Raw genomic sequence first — 21,825 nt, 5'->3', positions numbered from 1 at the left:
CAAAGCAAAAAGAGAAAAGCCAGGTCTCTCACCTATCAAGCCACAAAATGATCTGAACACTCAATTAAGAAAAGAATCCATCAGTGCAACCATGCACGATTTACACTGGCTGTCCACCACTGATACCAAACGAGCTTTCGAAATGATGGGCCCGGAGCCCTGCAACTCCAGATGCATCTTCCCACTAAGAGTTTGACGCAGCAATCTGAAGTGTCCTTGGAGACGAGATCTCCAAGCACGTCACCTAACAATCTATCAGGCCAACAGGTAAATGCCAACTACGGTGGGTGCCCTGAATAATCATCTCAAAGACAACTACGAGGATTATACTTGTGTACATCATTGTTACTGTTGAAAGCTTTGGTTTCTGTAAACTGAATACTCTGCTTTGGGCCTAATGCAATGGCAAACGTTAGTAGTAACAGAAAAAGGTTAGACCTTACATAGAATAGTAAAAAGAAAAGAGCCTGATGGAGCCCATTTAAAACTTACCCTGGGAAAAGTAATCAAAAGCACTTAAGTATTATTAGCAACGCCTCCACCCATTTAGAACTCACCGATTCAAGATGGATTTGCCACTGCCAAAAGTTTGAAAAGAATAAATTTACACAGTACATGATGCCCTTGAATCAGAATATCTGGAAATCTAAGTTTGCTAAGAGAAACAAAGGAAAAGACACCTAAAAGGGTAATCTGTATCAGAAATAGAGCCTATCAGCCTATGAGATGTTTGTATTTAATAAGATATTTAAGAAAATGTCTTAAGTAGAAACATGTTAAGCAGCTTTTCCTTCATTTTGAAAAGAATGAAGTCGGCCAGGTCTCAGTCTTTTCTAGCCATCTGAAGACACTCAATGAAACCACAAAGCACTAGAGTTGGTTGCCATGGAATTTTACTCTGGAGGAGGTCCTAGAAGGAACTTTTGTATTTCTTAATAATTCCCAAGTCCAAGTTGGAACAGGAAAAGAAATTCTTGAAATATGAGCTAAAGAAAAAATTTTAGAGAAAAACAAATGCAGCCTAGACATGCGAGGGCAGTGGCTAACCACAGCCCGCGGGCACACCCTGTTCCTGCTCTTGGTGGTCTTGACTCTGTGATACTCCCTGTGAGCTTCTTGCCACATTCTTCTGCAGGAAAGATGTCTCTTCACAGTAGGCATTCATTTAAGGATGAAAGATATCAAGAGAATACAAGAGAATATATTACCCTAATAAAGGCATTTTAGTTACTTTCAGGAAACAGGAAATCAAGAGTGAGGTGGGAGCAGTGCCAGTCATGCAGAAACACAGATATAAAGACTCCGGTCTTCTCTGCTTTCCTTATTTTGTTTAACATCAAGTTTTAAAAACTGTACTTAACTGTAAGGGGGAGAAAGTGAAATGAGGTAGGGGAGGAAATTCTGCAAACTCAAGACAGAGACTCCTGAGGGAAGCAGCTGCCTGCTGAGAGCAAGCTGTGCACATGGGCAGAGCCAGAGCGAAACAGGATGCCATGCTCTCTAGACCTGCTGGTTACAAAGTCATATCTTTGCCAACAGCAGAAAATCAGTGCGAAAGTTATTTTGCTAGATTGGAAAGGATATACTAAAGAAATTTACTCTAGAAAACTAGAGGATATTGTACAGACAGTTGATTGAAAGAAAAGCACCCCAAATTACCCAAAACTAATTAAATATTTTTTATAGAAAAAGGTCTATTTTTAAATTGCTATTTCAAAAACGTCTGTTAAGAGTAAGCATAACTTAAAAACAAAGTGTGCTGGCCCTACCTGATTTGGCTCAGTGGAAAGAGCATCGGCCTGTGGACTGAAAAAGGGTCCTGGGTTCGAACCCAGCCAAGGGCACGTGCCTTGGTTGCAGGCTCAATCCCCAGCCCTTGTGCGGAAGGCAACCAATCAATGTGTCTCTCACAGTGATGTCTCTCAGTCTCTCTCTCTCTCCCTTCCACTCTCTCGAAAAGCAATGGAAAGAAATATCCTTGGGTGAAGATTGAAAAAACACAGCAAAGCGTGTTGTTTTTAATATCCCTTGTATGAAAAGAAGAGTGAATGGTCTCCCTCTCTACTGCTACCCCATGAACTGAGGAGTTTTAGAAAAAAAGCAAATCAAAGCTAGGAGAGCTGCTAGTGAGAAAAACATGCATCATGGGAAACACACGGGACAGCCGAGTGAGCTCGTGGAGAATGGATGGGACACTTACACAGCAGCTATTTGTCAAAGGGTCCGATGGCTACTGTGTTCTTAGACCATCGAGACAGAATAGCAGGACGGGAAGAATGCAGTCACAAACAATCCACCAGATGACAACACTACACAGTGCAGAGGCCAGCACAGCTAGGGAACATCTGGAAAGGGGCGAAGGGAAAGAACAGATGTTCAAACTGGGAAGCCAAACTAATAAAATAATTAATAAATAAAGCCATGTGTAAATTCTAGACACCCTGCGATGATGCAAAAGGGGTGGGAAACAAGGATGGAGGTTTGCCATTTTATGTTGGGGAAAAAAATGCTGTCTTCAATATTAACCTGATTTGACACTTGGTAACAAAAGGGTAGACCCAATCTCTAGTTCGGTAACTGCCCCATGCTAATTTAATTGTGTGATACAGAAATCAAAGTTATTGTTATAGGGTTGAAATTCTTCAAAAAGCACGATATGCACACAAAGAAAACTAAACCAAATCAGAAGGGGAAAGGAGGCAAAACCAACCCAACAAAAAAAGGTGCTGGACTGATATTAAGAGCCATCCCCTAGGAGGCACAGTTATAAGTGGACACAGCACAGCAGAACTGATCTCATTTCAATGGGGCCATAAATTGTATCATCCAGGAGTTCAGGCAAATTGCATATTCTGAAAACACGGGTTACAGAAGGACAGGCAACCCCAGACAATACAAAATGAAGAAAATTAACCTTATGTATCAACACAGTAAGTCCCCACTTAACATCATCGATGGTTCTGCAACTTTATGCAAAAAGACATATGATGAAACCCATTTTACTGTAGACTGATAGCAACAAAAGTTAATTTCCTACAGCACCTCATCAATGTTATTAACAAAATGACGTTACTCGAGGACCTGCTGTACTACATACATTTCCTTAGTTGTTTTCCTCATGTAGCCGAACACAGCTTTCGGCTTGGTGTTTCTGAATCCACTGGTCTAGCTTCTAGCAGTGAGAAAAGAACCCTCTTCACAGTTGGGAGGGTGTTAACTCCTTCCAATTACTACATTTCCAAATGACCACCCAGACACATCTGTGACCAAATAACAAAAGGATCTATTGAGTATGTGCTTTGTACAAACTATTGGGGTGATCAAGTCAAAAATGACTGATTTGGCTTAGGATGCCATCTTTATCAATGTCTTTGTCATCTTAACGAATGAACACTATGGGCCAGGCACATGCCTCCTACGTGGGCGTGAAATCAAAACTAGACTTCACTCTCTCATTTACTACTGCCATAAAAAAAATTTAAAAAAATAAAAATAAAAAATCAAGTCTACTACATGTTAAGATTACAGGGGCTTAATATTTACACAGAATGTAATGAATGACCTTGGGACACTATAGAACTCTCTACCAATTCCAACTTTCACTTGTCATTACTGATTTAACAGTTATCTTAATCTTAAAGGCAGCAGGGCCTCAATATCCAGTTGTCTGCACTATACATCTTTATTTGTTCCTCTAGTAAAAGCTCAGGGCATATGAATTATTTTCCAATGATGAAAAACACTTCTGTCTACACTGTATTGCTAAGGGGGATTTAAGGCTTTTCAAGGCTAATTATACCTATACTTTTGCATGTTTCCGTGTAGGATACACTTCCACTCTTCATGAGGCACTTCATTTAACCACAACAAACTAGCAGAAACGATCAATATGCAGAAATAAGCAGCACGGAGGAAGTTATCAAATCTAAGAAATCTACTTGAGCACAGACAGACAGTAACATACCTGCCATCACTGCGAGGATTACGTGACCTACTGTCTTTACCACGGTGGGCAGGATCAGACAGGCTTTCTGAGAAAAGGACTATTTTACAATTTCTAATGATTTTAACTTTCCCCGAATATTGACTATAAAATAGAAACTGATCATTGGAATGGTATTTTATGTACCATAACTTTCTCTTAAGAGTCACATACTTTTCATCAACTTTCCTTATTATGAGTATTTTCATTTGGATCTAAGAACCAACAGCGAAGAAAACTAACTTGCCCGTGATGACAGATGAGTCAAAGTTGGGAGGCAGGAACTGAACTTAGATTTCTCAATCTAGACCACTGCTGAGAACTCTCTCGGGGGGCTTTTATTTCTAAAATAACAACAAAGACTTGGGAGGGAAAGAAAATCTCCAACTGACCTCCTTTTCTATGGCCAAAAGAGCCGCAGGTAAAAGCAAAAAAGAGATGATTTTAACAGTAAAGAGGGTTTCAAAAAGCAGAGGAGGCGGTAGGCAAAATGTACAGGAGGAGGGGAAAGGCACCGAGACGGATCTAAACCCCCGGAACCTGTGCGCACACCTGAGAGCCTCGAAGAACTTCGGAGCGTGGCCTTTTCCTTCAAAAGTGTGGCCTACAAGTCTGTTAACTGTGTGTATGGAAGGGGGACAGTTTTGGGGTTATTCTATTATTTTTAGGATTACAATTAAAGGGGATCCTGAACTAGTTCTTTTTAAATAATATTTTTAACTTTTACCACTTTACTTGGTTTTAATTTACCCCAAGAGCCCTTCAGAGCAAAGGGCCAGGGTCCTTTATTTGCTTTGGGGGTCCAAGAGGAGTGTATCTACAGAACTAACCAATGGTGATGCCCAGCCGGTGTGGCTCAGTGGTTGAGCGTCAACCGATGCACTGAGAGGCTGCGAGTTTGATTCCCAGCCAGGGTACATGTCTGGGTTTCCAGCTTAATCCCTGGTGGGGGCTGTGCAGAGGCAGTCCACTGATATTCCTCTCACTGATGTTTCTATTTCTCCCTCTCCCTTCCTCTCTCTAAAAATCAATAAAAACATATTTTTTTCAAAAACGATGGCTGATGTTTCCTCCCCACTCCCCTGCCTCTGCCAGTTACTTTCCTTCGACTATCCCATCAATGAGCACTTTTCAGCTTTCACCGCTGGAACCTTGAACACAGAGGTGACAGTAATGGCAGCTAGTGTCACCTGGGTTCCAACATATTTAGAATTTTAGTCTTCATTTGTTGTTTTCTTTTATATTACCACAAACCTATCAGCTATGAGGGATGTTTACAGCCTCAACTGTTCTGGAAAAAGAACATCAAGTGACCTGAACTCTAGGAAACACATTCACAAGGCAGCAGGCTCAGTAACAAGGACATTTCCTGTAAGCTCTATTTAACAAAAACTTTTGACTAAACAGAAGTGCCATCCCGACTCCCAGCTTGACTTCTGAACAGAGGGCAATAAGCTGTTGAGAAATAAACTGATGCTGCAGATTCTTAAAAACAAAACAAAAAACCTGAGCATGATGAAAAAGTAACCCACAAAATCACCGTTTTCTAGGGCTTACTAAGTGTGGGCCCTGGACCAGCAGCATCTGCGATGCCTGGAAACTTGCTGGAAATGTGGAATTGCAGGTCGTACCCCGGATCACTGACCATGCGCTGCACTTCGACATGCTTCCCTCTGGGAAACTCAAATGCGCACTGAAATTTGAGAAGCTCAAATCTGGGCACTGCCTATTTCCTCCAGTATGTCTAAAACTGGCATCAGAATATTTATTTGGAGGGAATATAATGTTTCTAAATAAAAATAAACATTAAGGCTTTAAATAAAGACTCTTAATGAAACTGAAAACAAAATCGCACTTGGAAAAATTACATGAAATGCACCAGTCTTAAAGCATTCTAGTTGATCGAAGCCCAGCTGCAAAGGTAATGCTTGAATGATGCTTGTAATCAATACTGATGCCCTCCATTCACATGGCACTTTATATTGGAAAACTCGATTCTTTTCTTGGATCTTTGAAGAACCTTCCAAGGCAGAAGCCCAAGACAACATGTGCATTATGTGTAATTCTACTTTAGAACTTAAGATTATGAGGCGACACCAGTGAATAACCACTTTTAACTGAAAAGAAGTGTTGCTCTTCTCTGCCATGAACATTTATTACGTACTCAGTTCTTTATCGTATTACAAGATGCTTACCGAGTAAACGACCTATCTCCATTACAAAAATGGGGAGGGGCTGGAAATTTCAAGTCCCACAATGATAAGGGAGGTTACTGGAAGGAAGAAATCCAATGTCCCAGGTGAGAGCATCTACTAAAGAATACTCTAGAGTACTGGCCGGGTGGCTCCACTGCTTGGAGCCTCACCTAATACAACAAAAGGCCAGGGGCTCAATTCCCGGTCAGGGCACATATCTAGGTTGTGGGTTCAATACCTGATCAGGATGCGTACGGGAGGCAACCAATTGATGTTTCTCTCTTGCATCTATGTTTCTCTCCCTTTCTCTCTCTCTCCCCCTACTCCTCTCTCTCTAGAATCAATGAAAAGCATATTCTCAATTGAGGATTAAAAAAACAAACATACTGGATGTTCCATGAGATTGAATCCAAACTACTGCTTACAGAACCAAGTAAAAGTAGACAAACACACTCACTGACTACAAAACATCTTAGCCCCATGCTCAACCTTCTACAAAACATCTTAGCCCCATGCTCAACTTTCTTCTGAAACTTGAAAATAATTCCTCAAACAAAAAAATGAATACAAAAGTATAGTTTAATCTATTGTTGCCATAACTACATTAAGCCACCATGTCACCACTGATTAAATTCTACCATATTAAAAGAAATTACCTCTAATAGAGTAGTGAATCTAAAGAAATTCACAATTTTTAGCAATTATGGACAGATCTGTTGGGGAAAAAGCACTCCTAACACTGCTTTCCTGTATACAGGCCAGTTGGTTAGGACAGAGATAGAACTAAATAAAGGGCAGCCTGGAGCTTCTCAGGCAACACCCCTTGGTTTAAAATAACTTAGTGATCATTTCCAAGTGCAGCTACGGAGAAAATGTACAGGACAAATGCTGACGAAGGGCCTCATATATACACTGAACATCAACCCCGCAAAGGAGGCCAGACTCACGTGAGGGGAACAGTGTTCCGTTTGGATTGTCTTCTGCTTTTCAGGGCCCGGAGTCTATCACCTTGCGTCACTCTGCTGATTTCGTCGTCATCGCTGTACTGTACAAGCAAAAACACACTGAGCCAATGATTGAAGCTGTGTCACCCATGCAATAAAGCAGAGCAGCTTTACCCACAGAACACACAAGAATACATATACTTTTGGCTGAACTCTAAAATATGTTGCTGCTTTCGAAATAAAGCTACAGGTCACATTTCAAGACAACCAAACATTAACTTCCACAGACACAGAAGCCAATAGCACTCTTGCTATAAAACACTGATGGTGAAGAAGCATAATGGGTTTTCAATATTGAAAACATTATTTTTTAAATTTCACCCTCTACTTACCACCACTTAATACAGTACAACTACTACTAAACTCTTGGTTCTCTAAAGTTCTCCATTTGAGAGCAGCTGTTGCCCTAAGTCAGCTGTCACGAAATGGGGAAAGGTGTCGGGAAGGGGGGTGTCACCAGGTCCATGTAAAGAGCTTACTTCACATGCCTCTGCCACTAGTGCCTAGTGAGTGAGAAAGGCCTTCAGTGTACTGGACACATAAACTTGTTCTAACTATTTTGAGTAAAAAGCTCCCAGAAAAGGCTCTAAGTATAAAAAATGTGACAATAATCCCTCAAAATGTACTTTATTACTTTTATCTTCAGTTTCCTCCGTGCCCTAAAAGGTTCTCAGCAGCATTTAAAGCAGTAACAACAGGGTGACCGGGATGGTTCGATTACCAGTTCAGGTTCTTGCTTGTCTTGATTCTCGACTCCATGGATTGAAATGTCATCCACAGCCAAGAGGAGTTTTGAGACAGCTGCTTTGTGTTTTCCATTCTCCTGAGCTCTTAACTTTTGACGGAAATAGTCTCCTTCCAACCAGAGGCTTGACTCCTTCCTGTTACAGCATTTAAATAACGTCAAAATCACCTTTGGAGAAAGATACAAGCAACTTTCTCCTACTAGGCTATCTGGCATTACTGGAGACTAAGTCTACTTCCAATCATTTTCCAGACCCACGCGTTCCCCGAGGAATTACCAAAGCTCTCTATCTACTTACATCACCAAAAACTGTTGCTGAGGCCCAATCACCGAGCCAGGTCTGCAGATTCTGATCCAGGCAATGGCCTCGGCCGCTGTCATCCTGTAATGCTTCATGATGTAGCAGGCTATCAGAGTACCCGTTCGTCCAAGGCCAGCTAGGAAAAGAAACCAACCAATCAGACCTGGTCTCATGCACTCCAGAATTCTGTTGGCAGGGAGAATATTTTCAAAAGGCCTGCCACGATTCTGCTTCCCTTAAGAGTGGTTCTCAAGTGTGGATGCATACTGAGATCACACGGAGGTTTACAAAAGAGACTCACCTCTAGATGCCGACTTAGTTGGCATGCGATGCAGCCTGGGCAGAGATTTCTAAAGTCCCCCAGATGGTTCTACTCATAACCGGGAAAGGAAATGACTTTCTAAGTGATGACTCTCAGTAAGTGCAGTGTCCCTACCCTGGGTTTTCTGTTAATGGTAAAATCATGTTCCCAAAAACACCGGCTTAAACCTTCCCCTCAGTGAACAGTTTTTCTACTCTTATACTCATTTTCACATGGCTTTGTAAAAAACCTATTCCAGCTGTCCTCCTTTACTCTCACCCAAACTACCATTACCTCCTGTGATGGTAATTGTACTTGTCAACCTGACAGGTGTATTTGGGTGAGAATAGTGGACTTTCGAGTAGGTGGATTACCCTCCATGTGGGTGGCCCTCAATCAATCAGTTGAAGGTGTGAACAGAATGGAGACTGGGCTCCTCAGGATAGAAGGGGTTCTCCAGCAGACTGCATGCACCACTGGCTCTCCTGGGTCTCTAGCCTGCCAGCCCACACTGCAGCTCCTGTACTTGCCAGCCTTCCTCTGTGTCTGAGACCAGTTCCCTTATCATTTTCTCTGGAAAACCCTCACTAATAGAGATTTTGGTACCGTGACTGTAACAACACGTAAAAATGCAGAAGTCGCTTTGGAATGGAATTATAAAGGCTGCAAGAGTTTTAAGGCTCATGAAAGAAAACCACCTGGACTGCCTGAGGGAACTGTCAGCAGGAATATGGACGTTAGCACTGCTTTCAGAGCAGGCGCAGATGGAAATGAAGAACATGTTGTTGGAAACTAAAAGGCAATCCTTGTTAGGAAGTGGCAAAAACAATCTTGTCCACTAGACTTTTTTATGGTATACATAAAAGATCAAGTTTACAGTACAAAACTGGCAAGTTAATGAGTTGAGGGCACATAAATATTGAATGAAATGACTTGATGTTTGCGATTCCATTGCTTCGAGCTATCAGCAGTTCCTGGACCAGACGGTCATCAGTTTAAAAACACGAGTTGACAAAAAATTATTCATTTCTGAAGATTCTTGTAAATTTTGAAAATGAAAACTGTATGTTAATAAACATGCTTTTATAACCATTCCAAGTGTCTATACATTTTGGGGGGACACCCTATATAACAACCTACTGCTCTCTGGCCTCCAGGGTTTCTGATGAGACATCTACTGACAATCTTACTGGGGTCCCCTGAATGGGTAAGTTCATTCTCTCTTACTGCTTCCAAGATTCTTTGTCCCTGACTTTAGATTGATTGATTATCATGCATCTGGGTGTGGGTCTGAGAGTTTATCCTGCTCGGAGTTCATTGAGTTTCTTTGATGTTTACATTCACGTCTTTCCTCAAATTTGGGAAGCCTTCGGCAATTATTTCTTCAAATAATCTCTCGCTGCTGTCTCTCACTTTGCCCTTTGGGACTCGCACAATCCAGAGACTGGTCCACTTTATGATATCCCAGAGGTCCCTCTTCATTTTTCAATCTTTCTTCTTCAGATTTGATCATTTCAACTGTCCTACTGTCCAGTTTGCTGATTCTGTCTCCTGCCTGCTTCTGTCTGGAATCTCACCAGTGAATTTTTCCTTTCAGTTACTGTACATTTCAGCTTTAGAACATTTTGTTTCCTATCCCTTTGTTGATATTTTCATTTGTTCACTCATTGTTTTCTTGACTTTGTTCACATTTTCTTTTGGTTCTCTGAGCACCTTTAAGACAGCTGTTTTAGCGTTTTTGTCTAGTAAATCCACCATTTGGTCTTTCTCAGGGACAGTTTCTGTTGATTCATTTTACTTTCCTTTAAATGAGTTATACTTTCCTGTTTCTTTGTATATCTTGTGACTTTTTTGGTGAAAGCTGGACATTTAAAACTTATAATGTGGCAATTCTGGAGATTAGATTTTGGCTATTCCCCAGATTTGCTGGGTTTTATTGCTGTTTTTTTCAATATTAGATTTTTCTTAACAAAAATATATTCCTTGTCTTCAGAATCAGCTATCCAACGATGAGAAAAGTTCAATAAATCCTAGTACATTCATATAATGTATTATTACAGTCATTCAATAAATATTTATTAAGTGCCAGGCACTGTTCTAGCAGCTAAAAACATAACAATTTGTTCAAATATAAACTCCACAAAGACAAGCTCTTAAAGTACACTCTGCTCATTGACATATCCTAGAACCTACCAAACAGTAGGCACCGAATAGATGTTTGATGGATAAATGAATACATTTCAGTGTGATAAGCCTTTGTAGGTTTACCTATGGACACAATTAAATTTACGATACTTTTCATATGAAATTAGGGTTTTAAAAGTATTCTTTATATGGAGAGCCTTTGTTATGTCAATCACACCACAATAAAGTGGTTTTAAGAAAAAAGCAACTTATGCCTGGCTGGTGTGGCTCAGTTGGTTGGGCATCCTCCCGGGCACCAAAAGGTCGAAGGTTCAATTCCTGGTCAAGTGCAGGCTTAATCCCTAGTAGGGTGTGTGCAGGAGGCGGCTGGCTGATGTTTCTCTATCATCAAAGTTTCTCTCTCTCTCCCCCTCTCCATTCCTCTCTGTGAAATCAATTAAAAAAACATATTAAAAAAAGAGCAACTTACAATACATTAAAAAAAATGCCTTCTGTAATACCAAATGCAGCTTCACATGTCCTGGCATATCCTCTAAATGACCTGGTATATACACATACATGCCCACCATTCTTTAACCAACCCTAGAAACATACCTTTACAATGTACTGCAATGGCACCCTCGGCACTTTCACAAATATCCAGAAATTCTTTGACGATTGCGTCAGTAGGGGTACTGCCATCCGCAAAGAAAAGGTCATAGTGGTCGAAACCAGCATTTGTAAATTGTTTGGCATTATACATCCTTTTATTCAGGCGGATTATAGTAGTAATGTTGTGATTCTTAAAATAGGGAATGTAAGCCTCAGGAGAATGTTGGTAGTAACCTACATAAAGAAATTACCAAACATTGTAAAATGCAGAAAGAAAACAATGGATAACAATTTCACCTGTAATTGTGTGGAAACAGTGTCTAGACTAGGGATTGAATACCAATTTGATTATAACTGTAAAAAAATAAAAATAAAAAAAGTTAAAATTCAGGCAGAATAATGTACTGAAATGATGAAATATACTTAAATAATTAAGACCATCAAACTTAGTTGAACTCTTAGGCCTCTTAAAAAAACAACAATAATAATACAAGATGGATACTTTTAATAACAAAACTACATTGGTCCTATATTTTTGCATACCACTTTCAAGTCTGGTTCTTGAATGAGGTCCACAGAAGGCAACAAATTGGTTTGGTATTATCCAATTTAAATCTCCGTTTTCTGCTTTCTGCAAAGGAAAGACCAGCACAATTCATTATTATACTGAATCTTCTTCCCACACCCCTTCTCAATACTGTCTGCTGAACTTCAAATCCACTTGCTTTAGCACAAAAGCTGTTTAGAAATGTCCATGAGGCAGGAAACTAAAATCAAGCTTGCTCTGAATATTCCCAGGAAGCCGGCTAACTTCTTCTGGTCCTAATCACTTTGCTTAGGTCGTCAGCCTTTGGAAAACGGAGCTGACTGCCACTATCCAAAATATGCCTAAGTACTCTGGCTATTTTATACAAGTAAATTCTCACAGAGCCGCTGCTAATTAATATAAAAGTAAACTTTTCCATTATGAGGAAACTTTTCATTATCTGAAAACTTCAGTTTTCCTGAATGACTGACTTCCAATATGAGCAGTTTGGACTCATTGAACAAAGGAGGGAAAACTATCTATTTAGGCTCCTGGCCTCTCAATATTTACTTTTTATTTGTAGAAAGATATCTTTCCATCATTTCATAAGAAGGACACTGAAAATTTTTCACTAAACCACCAGGAAATTTGAAATTGTAAGTATACTAAGATCACAGTAGGTCTATAGAAAAAAACTGAAATTTAGAACATTTTACCTCCTGTTACTGAGTCTTTGCCATAACAATTCTTATAAGATATAGTTCAAATTTAACAACAGCAGAAATGGTTACATAAAGACTTAAGCAGGGAGTAGGAGAAACTGACAGTGAAGAAGAGAACCGATGATAAAAATAAGATCAATTAGCTTTGCAAGTGGGGTGTGTACATGTGACAGGGAAGAAATAAACCAAGATTGCTTGAACATCTACAGGCCAGGCAAGCCGACTTATTTAATTGTGGAGAAGAGTCGGCGAGCACGTGTACCACGCTAAAAGCTCTAAATCGGAATGAGGACGAGTGTTTCCGGGTGTTCTGATTTTCAAGTGAAACCAGAAACCTGCAGTTTTTAACGAGAAACCTACAGTTAGATTTCATTGAACTGCAGGTGATTATAAGATGCATCCTGAATTCAGAGAAGTTAAAACAGGGGGTAGGGGGGAATGGGCATCATGGAATCAATGAAACAGCAAGCCAAAATTCCTAAATACACTGTGGAGACTAAACAAAACCAGTCTGTGAGCTACCACTGTCTGTAGCTACCTGGACAGTTAGTTCCCTGTGTCTCAATGCAAGTTCACTGAAAGTAAACTATATTTGTGAGTGACCCTGCTACTCCTGCCAACACTGGAATTTCTACATTAGTGAGAGAGAAGCCAATGAGAGTCAACATTGCTCCTTAGCACAGCTGTGCCGCAAAGAAGGAACATCAGATGGTGTTTTTAGGAGTTTTGCTTACATAGGAATGAAAGTATATTTTACTTTAAATGTTTACTTTTATAAGGAGAAGCACCAAAAAACAGTGTTAATAATTAAGTTGCAGTCAATAGTGTAATACAGTAATTAAATACATATTGTACTTTAGAAATGTATTGCTATTACACAGAAGTAAAGATAGGGTGCGACCTAATGAATCCCACATTATGCTTTTATATTATGGGCACATCTGAGTAGTGACTGATCGTTAACTATTAACCCTACTCATCAGTAAAATAGTTCAGTTATGTCTAAGGGTTTAAAACAATTAGAAATTAACTGTGAAAGAACAGTTATGTGAAGATTCAAGACATGGCTGCATAAAATGTTGTCTGCGAAATCACTCCTTTGTTAGTGACAATGTCTGTTCTAGATAACTATAGTAAGATAAAAAGACAAGATCCCACAGCATTCTTGGCTGAAAAAAACCTTTAGCGTAAGCATATTACTTATCTATTTGAAGGATGGACTAAATAGTAGAATCAAATTACTTTTCTTAAAAAAAAAAATACACTGCATTAAAAAGAGTCAAGGATATCTGTGGTTTTGCCTGCCTGCACTCTCTTTTTTTGGTCTGTGTGGCTTGATAGGGCTGACCCCAGCCAGCACTCCAGCTCCTGGGATGATCCGGGTATTTTACACCGGCCTACCCCCATCCTTGCTAGGAATATGCCTGGTTGAGGGCTAGGGATATGATCTAAGCCAGGACAACGAGAGGACTTCGTGGGTCTTCTGCTGCAGCCATGGATGCTCTTCTGGTGAATTTGCGAAATGGGTGGATCAGAGCCGCTGGTGGCTATCTTCATCACTACTGAGGGCCACTGGCCTGGGGACACAGCGAGCTTCTCTCAGCTCAGTTTCGGGTAAGTATTTGAGCACCTGAATCTGGTCATGCATGATAATACACTTGCTCCTGGCCTTTTTACTTATGAAAATCAATAAAGCTTCCCTTTTTTACTTAAGCCATATGTGTTTACTTTCTGTAATTTGCAACTAGAAGTGTCCTGACTTAATACAAACAGTTCTGATACAAACATATTTTCCAGGCTAATTAAATGTATCATGACTTTTTATCCATCTCATCAGATTCTCTGCTAAGGGCTTCACAAACATGATCTCATCTAGACACTCCAGGAAAGTCGTCAATACTGAAAGACTTTTTTAAACTAAACACTGAAGAGAAATGCCCAGGAGCACGCTCATTCACTCTGGAAGGAGCAGCGAGTGCAGAAAGCCCCACCAGGAACCGGGAGTGCAGTAAGAGGCTCAACACCAGACTGTTTTATGCTCTATACACATCTAAACTGTTCAATATTTTTAAAACCAGTAATACTTCTGTAAGCAAAACTTGAATAAGAGAATTAAAATCAGTACCCCTGAAAACTTACTTCGTAGTGCTCGTACTCCTCAAGGCTGAATGAGTTGAAGTTAAAGAAGCCATACTGCATCGCCTAAAATCCAAAGGAGAGCTTTCAAGACCAAAGATGCAAGTAAGGAAACAACCTTCAATCCAATTGCCTAACCTCAGGAGGCACTCCCAAAAACGCACTGTTGTATTTAGATTATGTTCCACTGAATAGTTTTCAAAATATGTCTTTCAAAGGCTTCCGCTATCTAGAAGACTAGTTGTAACAGTATTTATTTTAATGAGATTGGATGTTTTATCTTCCTTCACAGTCATCCTGTCCGTGAAGAGCTAAATAATCGAGCCTTCAAAGCAACCCCACTCATTAGATCAACCCCATTCGGGCTTCAAATATAATGCACAAACTCAATGGCCCCTAAATAAATAATAGAGGAAAGGTTAGTTTATCCCCAACAAACCCCATACACTTCATAAGTGTTTTCACTGTCAAATTCTTCTTGGATTAAGAGGTTAATATTCCCTCTACTAAAGACAGCCTGGAGATCAACACTAAAATTCAAATTTTTGAGGGGAAAAGTTTCTTTATATTCCAACTCCAAGACCAAATCCATGATGAATTTTATTTCCTTGAATTCACAGTACTCAATACATGTCATGATATTTGGACTAGAGATGTTCCTAACAGAATGATACAGTAAAAGGCAATTTATAGGAAATTTCTATTCTCCTTTGAATTTCATAAGGTGATCCTATTAGAAGTAGCACTAAAATGAAGACATAATTACATTTATAAATGTTTCAGGTATGCAATATTTGAAATCAGTCACAAACAAATGTTTAAGTTGAAAATCAGAAGCTGCTGACTCTTCAGTAAAATTAAACGTACTGTGAAAAGAGTAATCTTTGACCTAGAGTTCTTAATTAGGTCTGGTTAAAAAAACTAAGCCAAGAATTAACAACATAAACAGCTATACACTGTCACAAGGGTGCATTTCCCAGGCCCTCAAAGTTTTTGTGCTCTTTTTTGAAAGGTGGCGGGAGTTGAGAGAAGGGAGCCCTAGGGTTAGGACAGTATGCCTGCCAACATTAGCAGCTTCCTGAGCCCCGTCTGACAGCGACTGAAACTGCAGTCAGAAGGGCTCATTCTAATTTGAGTGGGAAACGGGCCCCTCCGACATCCTGCATGCACGGGGGACCTTTGGGGAAGACCCTGCCTTCCCTGGGCTGCATGTACTTGTTCCCTGGCGACAGTGGGGGCTCCCTTAGTCACTCACCTTCTTCACCGCATGAAAACAGTCCAGAAGGGTGATGAAGAAACTGCAGCTCCCTAAGGCAGCATCTCTGAAAGCCCAAAAGTATTGAAATACACAGCTCAGTTAATTTTCTGCAGTGCACTTACTCAAAACAAAGCTGACTAGAATTTAAAATCAAACACATACTCAGAGCAAGCCTCAAGAAAAAAAAAAAAGAATTCTTGCTGTTTGGTTTTTAAATAAAAGATAAGCCACTTTATACATTTTCCTGCTGTTGCTACCTACTCCAGTAGATAATGTTTCATAGACGGGGGCCAATAATCCACTTCCTAATTTGTAAATGATTTCTCTGGATCATTTTTGGCTTTGACAGCTGAGCTTCAAGAGTTACCAATCAATAACATGGACCCCTGCCCCAAAAGAGCAAGGTACTGAATTTTCTCTTCATACTGGAAAATACCATATCAAACCATTACCAAGAAAGATTGCTTTTTTAAAAAAAAATGTGTCTTTATTGATTTCAGAGAGAGGAAGGGAGAGGGAGAGAGAAACATCAATGATGAGAGTCATTGATCAGCTGCCTCCTGCACGGCCCTGACTGGGGATCGAGCTGAGCCCGCAACCCGGGCATGTGCCCTGACCGGGAATCGAACCTCGATCTCCTGGGTCCGAGGTCAATGCTCAGCTGCTGAGCCACGCCCGGCTGGGCCAGACTGCTTTTGGATTCTCTATATACATGTACCTGTGTGTGTGTAGGCACGCATGTGCTTGGGTACCATCTCCACCCAAAAAGGAAAAAGAGTCCTACCTGAAACACTAGGTGCAAGCTAAAAGCATTTTCTTTCCTCATTATGCTTTTACAGTTTTTAACAACTTAACTGGATTGACTTCTTTCTGATTCTTAAAGGACAACGGCACCAATAAAACCACAGGAACTAAGGCACTGACTGCCCTTGGTAGAATCGCTCTGCCCTCGGGAAGTGCTCAGGTTAGCTTGCAGGCAACTCTGCCCAGCGCTGCGCCAACCCTCAGCAATCCTTACTTCACAGGTCTTAACACCAGTGAGGGCTCCGTCCAGAAAATGAGGTGCTTCTACACTGCCACCTGCGTCTCCTTTTTCACTGCCTTCAGCCATTACAGAGTGAACATTCTGAGAGCTAAGTAAGATAAAATTAATTTAATCATGCTCATTCTAGACATGCCAAACAACTGTGCCTCTCTAAATGGTAACATTTAATCCTTATGTGGAAGGATAACATTTGACTGGAGCTGTCAATTGCCTGCCTCGGTTGGCTTTTCACATTGTAATATTACTAACATGAAAAATTAAACTGCACATTTAAAATTTCTAATTCTTGCACAAACCTTAAGAATGTAGGTAATTATAGCAACATTAAACTCACAATGAGGAAAAGTAAGGGCATCCATCTCAGCTTAGTTTCACATGTTACTGCTTGAACTGGTTAGGGCTACCGAGTATGTTGCATGCTGGCCTTCAGGTCTTAGAGCTTGCCATTTTTGTTCTGTAAGCGCCTGAATTTAAAAGCTGCTCTTCTAAAGCTTTGTATTTTACCAATAGCTCATTAACAACAGTGGGGAAGGAGAAACACAAAATGACCTGCAGCAGCGATTCTCAGAGTGGGGTCCCTGACCAGCAGCATCAGTATCACCCGACCTGTTAGAAACACCAGTTCCCAGGCTCTGCCTCAGATCTGCTGGGTCAGAAGTTCTAGGGGTGGGGCCAGGTAATTTTTGTTCAAGCGGGTGATTATGATGTATGTTCAGTTTAAGAACCACTGAAGTAGATAATCAACACAAATACTTGTTTCATAAAAATAATGTTTTATGAAATAGGAACGTTTTTAGGAAGAGACACTAAGTTAAAAATGAAGTAGTTTACTCTCAATCAAAATCAAAAGTATCAGTGAAAATAGGATGAACTCTCAAGTTACATCCCCAAGTTTTTAGCCACGTCTAGGATTGTTATCTTCTTAACATACTGATAATTCTTTTCCAATCCAGTTAAAGGCATGTTGGGTCAATCTGTGCGACAATCTGAAACATGCATTCGATGTATATTTTTGGAGAACCTACTGTGGGCCAAACCTTGCTCTAGTCAATGATGATCCAACAAGCTTTAACCTGGGCTCAGCTACAGTCCTGCCTCATACATCACACTACCTGAATAGACAATAAGAACCTTTCTTTATTCACTAATGATTATTTCATTACCATCTCCTTCCTCCCACCCAAGCAATCAGGCTTCTTCAAAACAGCAGAATAGCAGCTATGAACCTGGATGTAAGCCTTGGCCGGAAGAAGGGGCTTGGCACTAAGATCATTTAACAAACTTAGAAAATCAGATGCAAATCAATGAAGGAGTATTGCATAGAAACTGCAAAGCAATGTCAAAGTTTTTAAGAATAACAGCTTTCAAAGGGGATTGTATTCATTCTAGGCCAACACCACAAAAACCTAAGTACTCATCAAAAGGACAATGTGGGTAAATAAATTGTGACATGCTCATAGTGCTATGAAAGCAATAAAAAGAAAATGAACTACTGATATCTGCTGCAACATGGATAAATGTCATACATAGTGTTTAAAAAGCTAGATCCCAGCTCTCCAAAATGCACACTGTATGATTCCTTTATATAACATTCAAAGGCAAGAATACTAGCTGGCGGTGGTAGAAGCCATAGCTTGGAGGGGTGGGTACTGCTGACTGGAAAGTGGGTGCAGGGAATCTTCAGGGTGCTGGCAATGTTCTGTACCTTGAACTAGGTGATAGTTGCATATGCACAAGTAGAAGTTTATATATGTGTTATATAAAAGTTTTATATGTTATATAATACATAAGATTAGTGATTTTTAAAAGTTGTACGTAAGTTATACATCTAAAACAATGTATGAATGTTCAACAAATGTTAGCTGACGACCAAGCACTATACCAAATGTTTTATATGCAGGAATTTGCCTGATCCTCACAACCCCATTAGGGAGATACAGCCGTCATTCCCACTCACAGGGACCAAGCTCACATTTGTAAAGGACCATGGACGTATTAATGGCACAGCTGAGTGTCACAATTCCATCTGTCTAATGTCAAAACAGCCAAGCTATTAGCAACTATGCAATATCACCTCTAAAAAACAGAAAGCAGAGATCCCCATGCCCCACAAAATCAACTAAGAAGCAGAGGAGTATTCTAGGTAATGTCAAAGAATAGAGATAGATGCGCTTCATAACAATAATCCTAAGGTATCAAAAGAAAATGTGGAACTATATTTTATACTATTTTTTCACTTAGGCAGAGAAATAGTTAATAATTCATTAAGAAATCATATATTGTATACTCAGTAATATTGTAATAACTACATATGGTGCCAGGTGGGTACTTAAAATAATAGAGCAACCACTTTGCAAAGTATATGATTATCTAACCACTCTGCTGTGCCCCTGAAACTAATACAAAATGATACTGAAAAGCAACTGTAATTGAAAATAATAATAATTTTTAAAAAAAAGAAATCAGCCTAGCCGGTGTGGCTCAGGGGTTGAGCATCGACCTAGGATCCAGGAGATCGAGGTTTGATTCCCAGTCAGGGCACATGCCCAGGTTGCAGGCTCGATCCCCAGTGGGGGGCGTGCAGGAGGCAGCCAGTCAATGACTCTCTCATCACTGATGTTTCTATATCTCTCTCCCTCTCCCTTCCTCTCTCTGAAATCAATAAAGGCATAAAAATAAATAAAGAAAAATAAAGTATTATTAATTTTTAAAAAAGAAAGAAATCATACATTGATGCATATACATATGTAAACTCAGCGGTTGAAGTATGTCTAAGTTGAATTAAATATTGCTAAGGAGTATAAAAGTTACTGACTGTAAACAAATGCTTTTCTTTACAATCCCTTGTTAACAATACTTTGTTAGCAGTTATATTCTATGAACCTAAAGTGGGAAAGGTAAGAGGCTATTACAATGTGATTTCTTTCAAACCCTTATCTAGCTTTAGCTAATCAGTAAGTTCTACAGACCAGTAAAATGTGGTGAAGCACCAGATACTTACATCTGTCACAGGCTGATACTTTTTTGTAGAATACATTTAAAATACAATAATATTGTACTATTACATACACAAAATAATGCAATAACCTTAGTTTTGTAAATAAAAATGAATTACTAGAAAAGTGGAAGGAAAAAACATAAAATACTAGACCAAATTCTTCTATTATTTGATTCCACAGACATACACATACTCTATTAAATTACTATAAAAGTCTCTGAACTCTTAACTCTCAATTCCTGTATTTATGTCATCATAGGCTGGCAACAAAAATTTCACAACCCAGCCCTCTTTCACAGGCTCCTCTTTGAGAAACAATGCTTTAGATAAATCAAATATCTGGCCCAGGTGACTGAAGCGACTCAAATTTCATAAGCCTGAACTGTTTCTAGCTAAGTCCTGTTTATCAGAGAACTGCTGACTTCCGCTCCTGGGACCAGAAGTAGCCAACTTCATTTCTCAGTGCCAAACTTCAATAATTTAAACACAGGGGTAGCAGTAAGTAGCATTTATTTTATTCTGGCCCCTATATTTAAATGAACATACAACTTCTTTTACATCAACAGTGGATTAGGTGAAACACATGAGCGCATTTGTATTTCAGAACTTTGAGAATGGCACTAGTGTAAAGGACTAGCAATACAAGGAACAAGGAACAGTTACAGAGAACGAAATGATCCCTGTGTATCAATGCACCTCCACTCAGGGACCAAACGTATAGGCATTTTTTTCTGGAGGAAGCACATGGTTGCTGTTACATTTTAGGCTCAGAAGACAAATGAAGCACTTTCCAGTTTAGAAATAACATTCATCCCTCCCTACTCACAAGTAACAGAAAACTTAAGATGATCCATGCGCTAGGAAGGAAAGGTACTGGGTTCAGAGCAATGCTTCTACTTTGCTATATCACTAATATACAGTCTTGAGTAGTGCTGTCCTAACAGTCTGCAGACTGTCCTAACAAATCTATTTCATGCAGTAAGTCCATGGCTGATCCTTAAGGAGGAGCTTCTGCATAAAGTTAGGGAGACTTGTCCCAAAGCTCATCCACGGTAAAGTCAGACTTAGAACTTAACGTTTTAAAGGCAAGACCATAACTTCAAAATCAGGCATTTGAGGTATAAGCAACAATCCTAATGCTCCTAATTTGTGAGTGGAAAAATGCAATATTTGAGATTATCCATACAGCATGTGACAAGTGAAATTATTTCACACATTTATTACACATTCAGCATCATGTCTTTGTTTAGATTATACACTCTCTCTGCTGGCTGTGACCCCAGGAAAAAAGGGTTAGTTTTTACCCCCCAAGTTAACTCCTGACTAGTGGGAAAATTTATTTCTTAATTCCTCAGGAACCAAACTCCTTGTGGTAGTTTTGAGTACCAAAAGTCAGGACTCTCATCTGATTATCCCATTAAGAGGAGTGGTTCTCAAGTAGGAGCAATCCACCAGCAGCAGCACCTCCAGGGACATCTGGCAATGACTAGAGACATTTTTAGTTCTGACAATTTGTTGTGGGGATGAAGGTGTCACTGGCATCTAATGGGCAAAAGCCAGGGATGCTGCTAAACACCCTGTAATACACAGGATAGACCCTACAACAAACTACCAATAGTGTTACTGTTGAGTAATCTCAATCTGTGGTGCTATTTGCACCCACTCTAAAATGACTACTTACTAGGTTATCCTTTATCAGAAACCACAACACCAAGACATTTCTGGCAAGGACCAGATTATTCATATATTTACCATATCATTCTTATATTTACCTGAAAGGGATATAGGATGTATCTCCAAACATTAATATTCTATATGCTTCTTCTGGAGTTCTCCCCAAATAGATAATCTACATTTGAAAAGGGAAGAAAAAGGC

At 39.8% G+C, this 21,825-nt stretch overlaps 1 protein-coding gene across 9 annotated transcripts in view; it reads right to left on the bottom strand.

Moving 5' to 3' along the window:
• Positions 1-21,825, bottom strand: part of CDC14B (cell division cycle 14B) — a 78,210-nt gene that overhangs the window by 10,523 nt on the left and 45,862 nt on the right. For 6 of the 9 annotated variants that reach the window (XM_087822595.1, XM_087822597.1, XM_087822598.1 and 3 more), the window contains exons 5-12: positions 21,722-21,798; positions 15,904-15,970; positions 14,652-14,714; positions 11,808-11,895; positions 11,268-11,498; positions 8,225-8,363; positions 7,903-8,062; positions 7,125-7,222 (exon numbers count right to left, since the gene is read on the bottom strand). In XM_087822595.1, the coding sequence (XP_087678721.1) occupies positions 7,125-7,222; positions 7,903-8,062; positions 8,225-8,363; positions 11,268-11,498; positions 11,808-11,895; positions 14,652-14,714; positions 15,904-15,970; positions 21,722-21,798 (923 nt within the window). Of the gene's footprint in view, positions 1-2,200; positions 2,346-7,124; positions 7,223-7,902; positions 8,063-8,224; positions 8,364-11,267; positions 11,499-11,807; positions 11,896-14,651; positions 14,715-15,903; positions 15,971-21,721; positions 21,799-21,825 lie in introns of all 9 variants that reach the window. The other 3 variants (XM_087822600.1, XM_087822599.1, XM_016206660.2) reach the window with 1 other exon arrangement.

This window comes from Miniopterus natalensis, chromosome 12, assembly GCF_054644295.1.
Source record: "Miniopterus natalensis isolate mMinNat1 chromosome 12, mMinNat1.hap1, whole genome shotgun sequence".
NCBI classification, from domain to species: Eukaryota; Metazoa; Chordata; class Mammalia; order Chiroptera; family Miniopteridae; genus Miniopterus; species Miniopterus natalensis.
The sequence above is the reverse complement of the archived record's forward strand: the minus strand, read 5'-3'. Positions and strand labels throughout refer to the sequence as shown.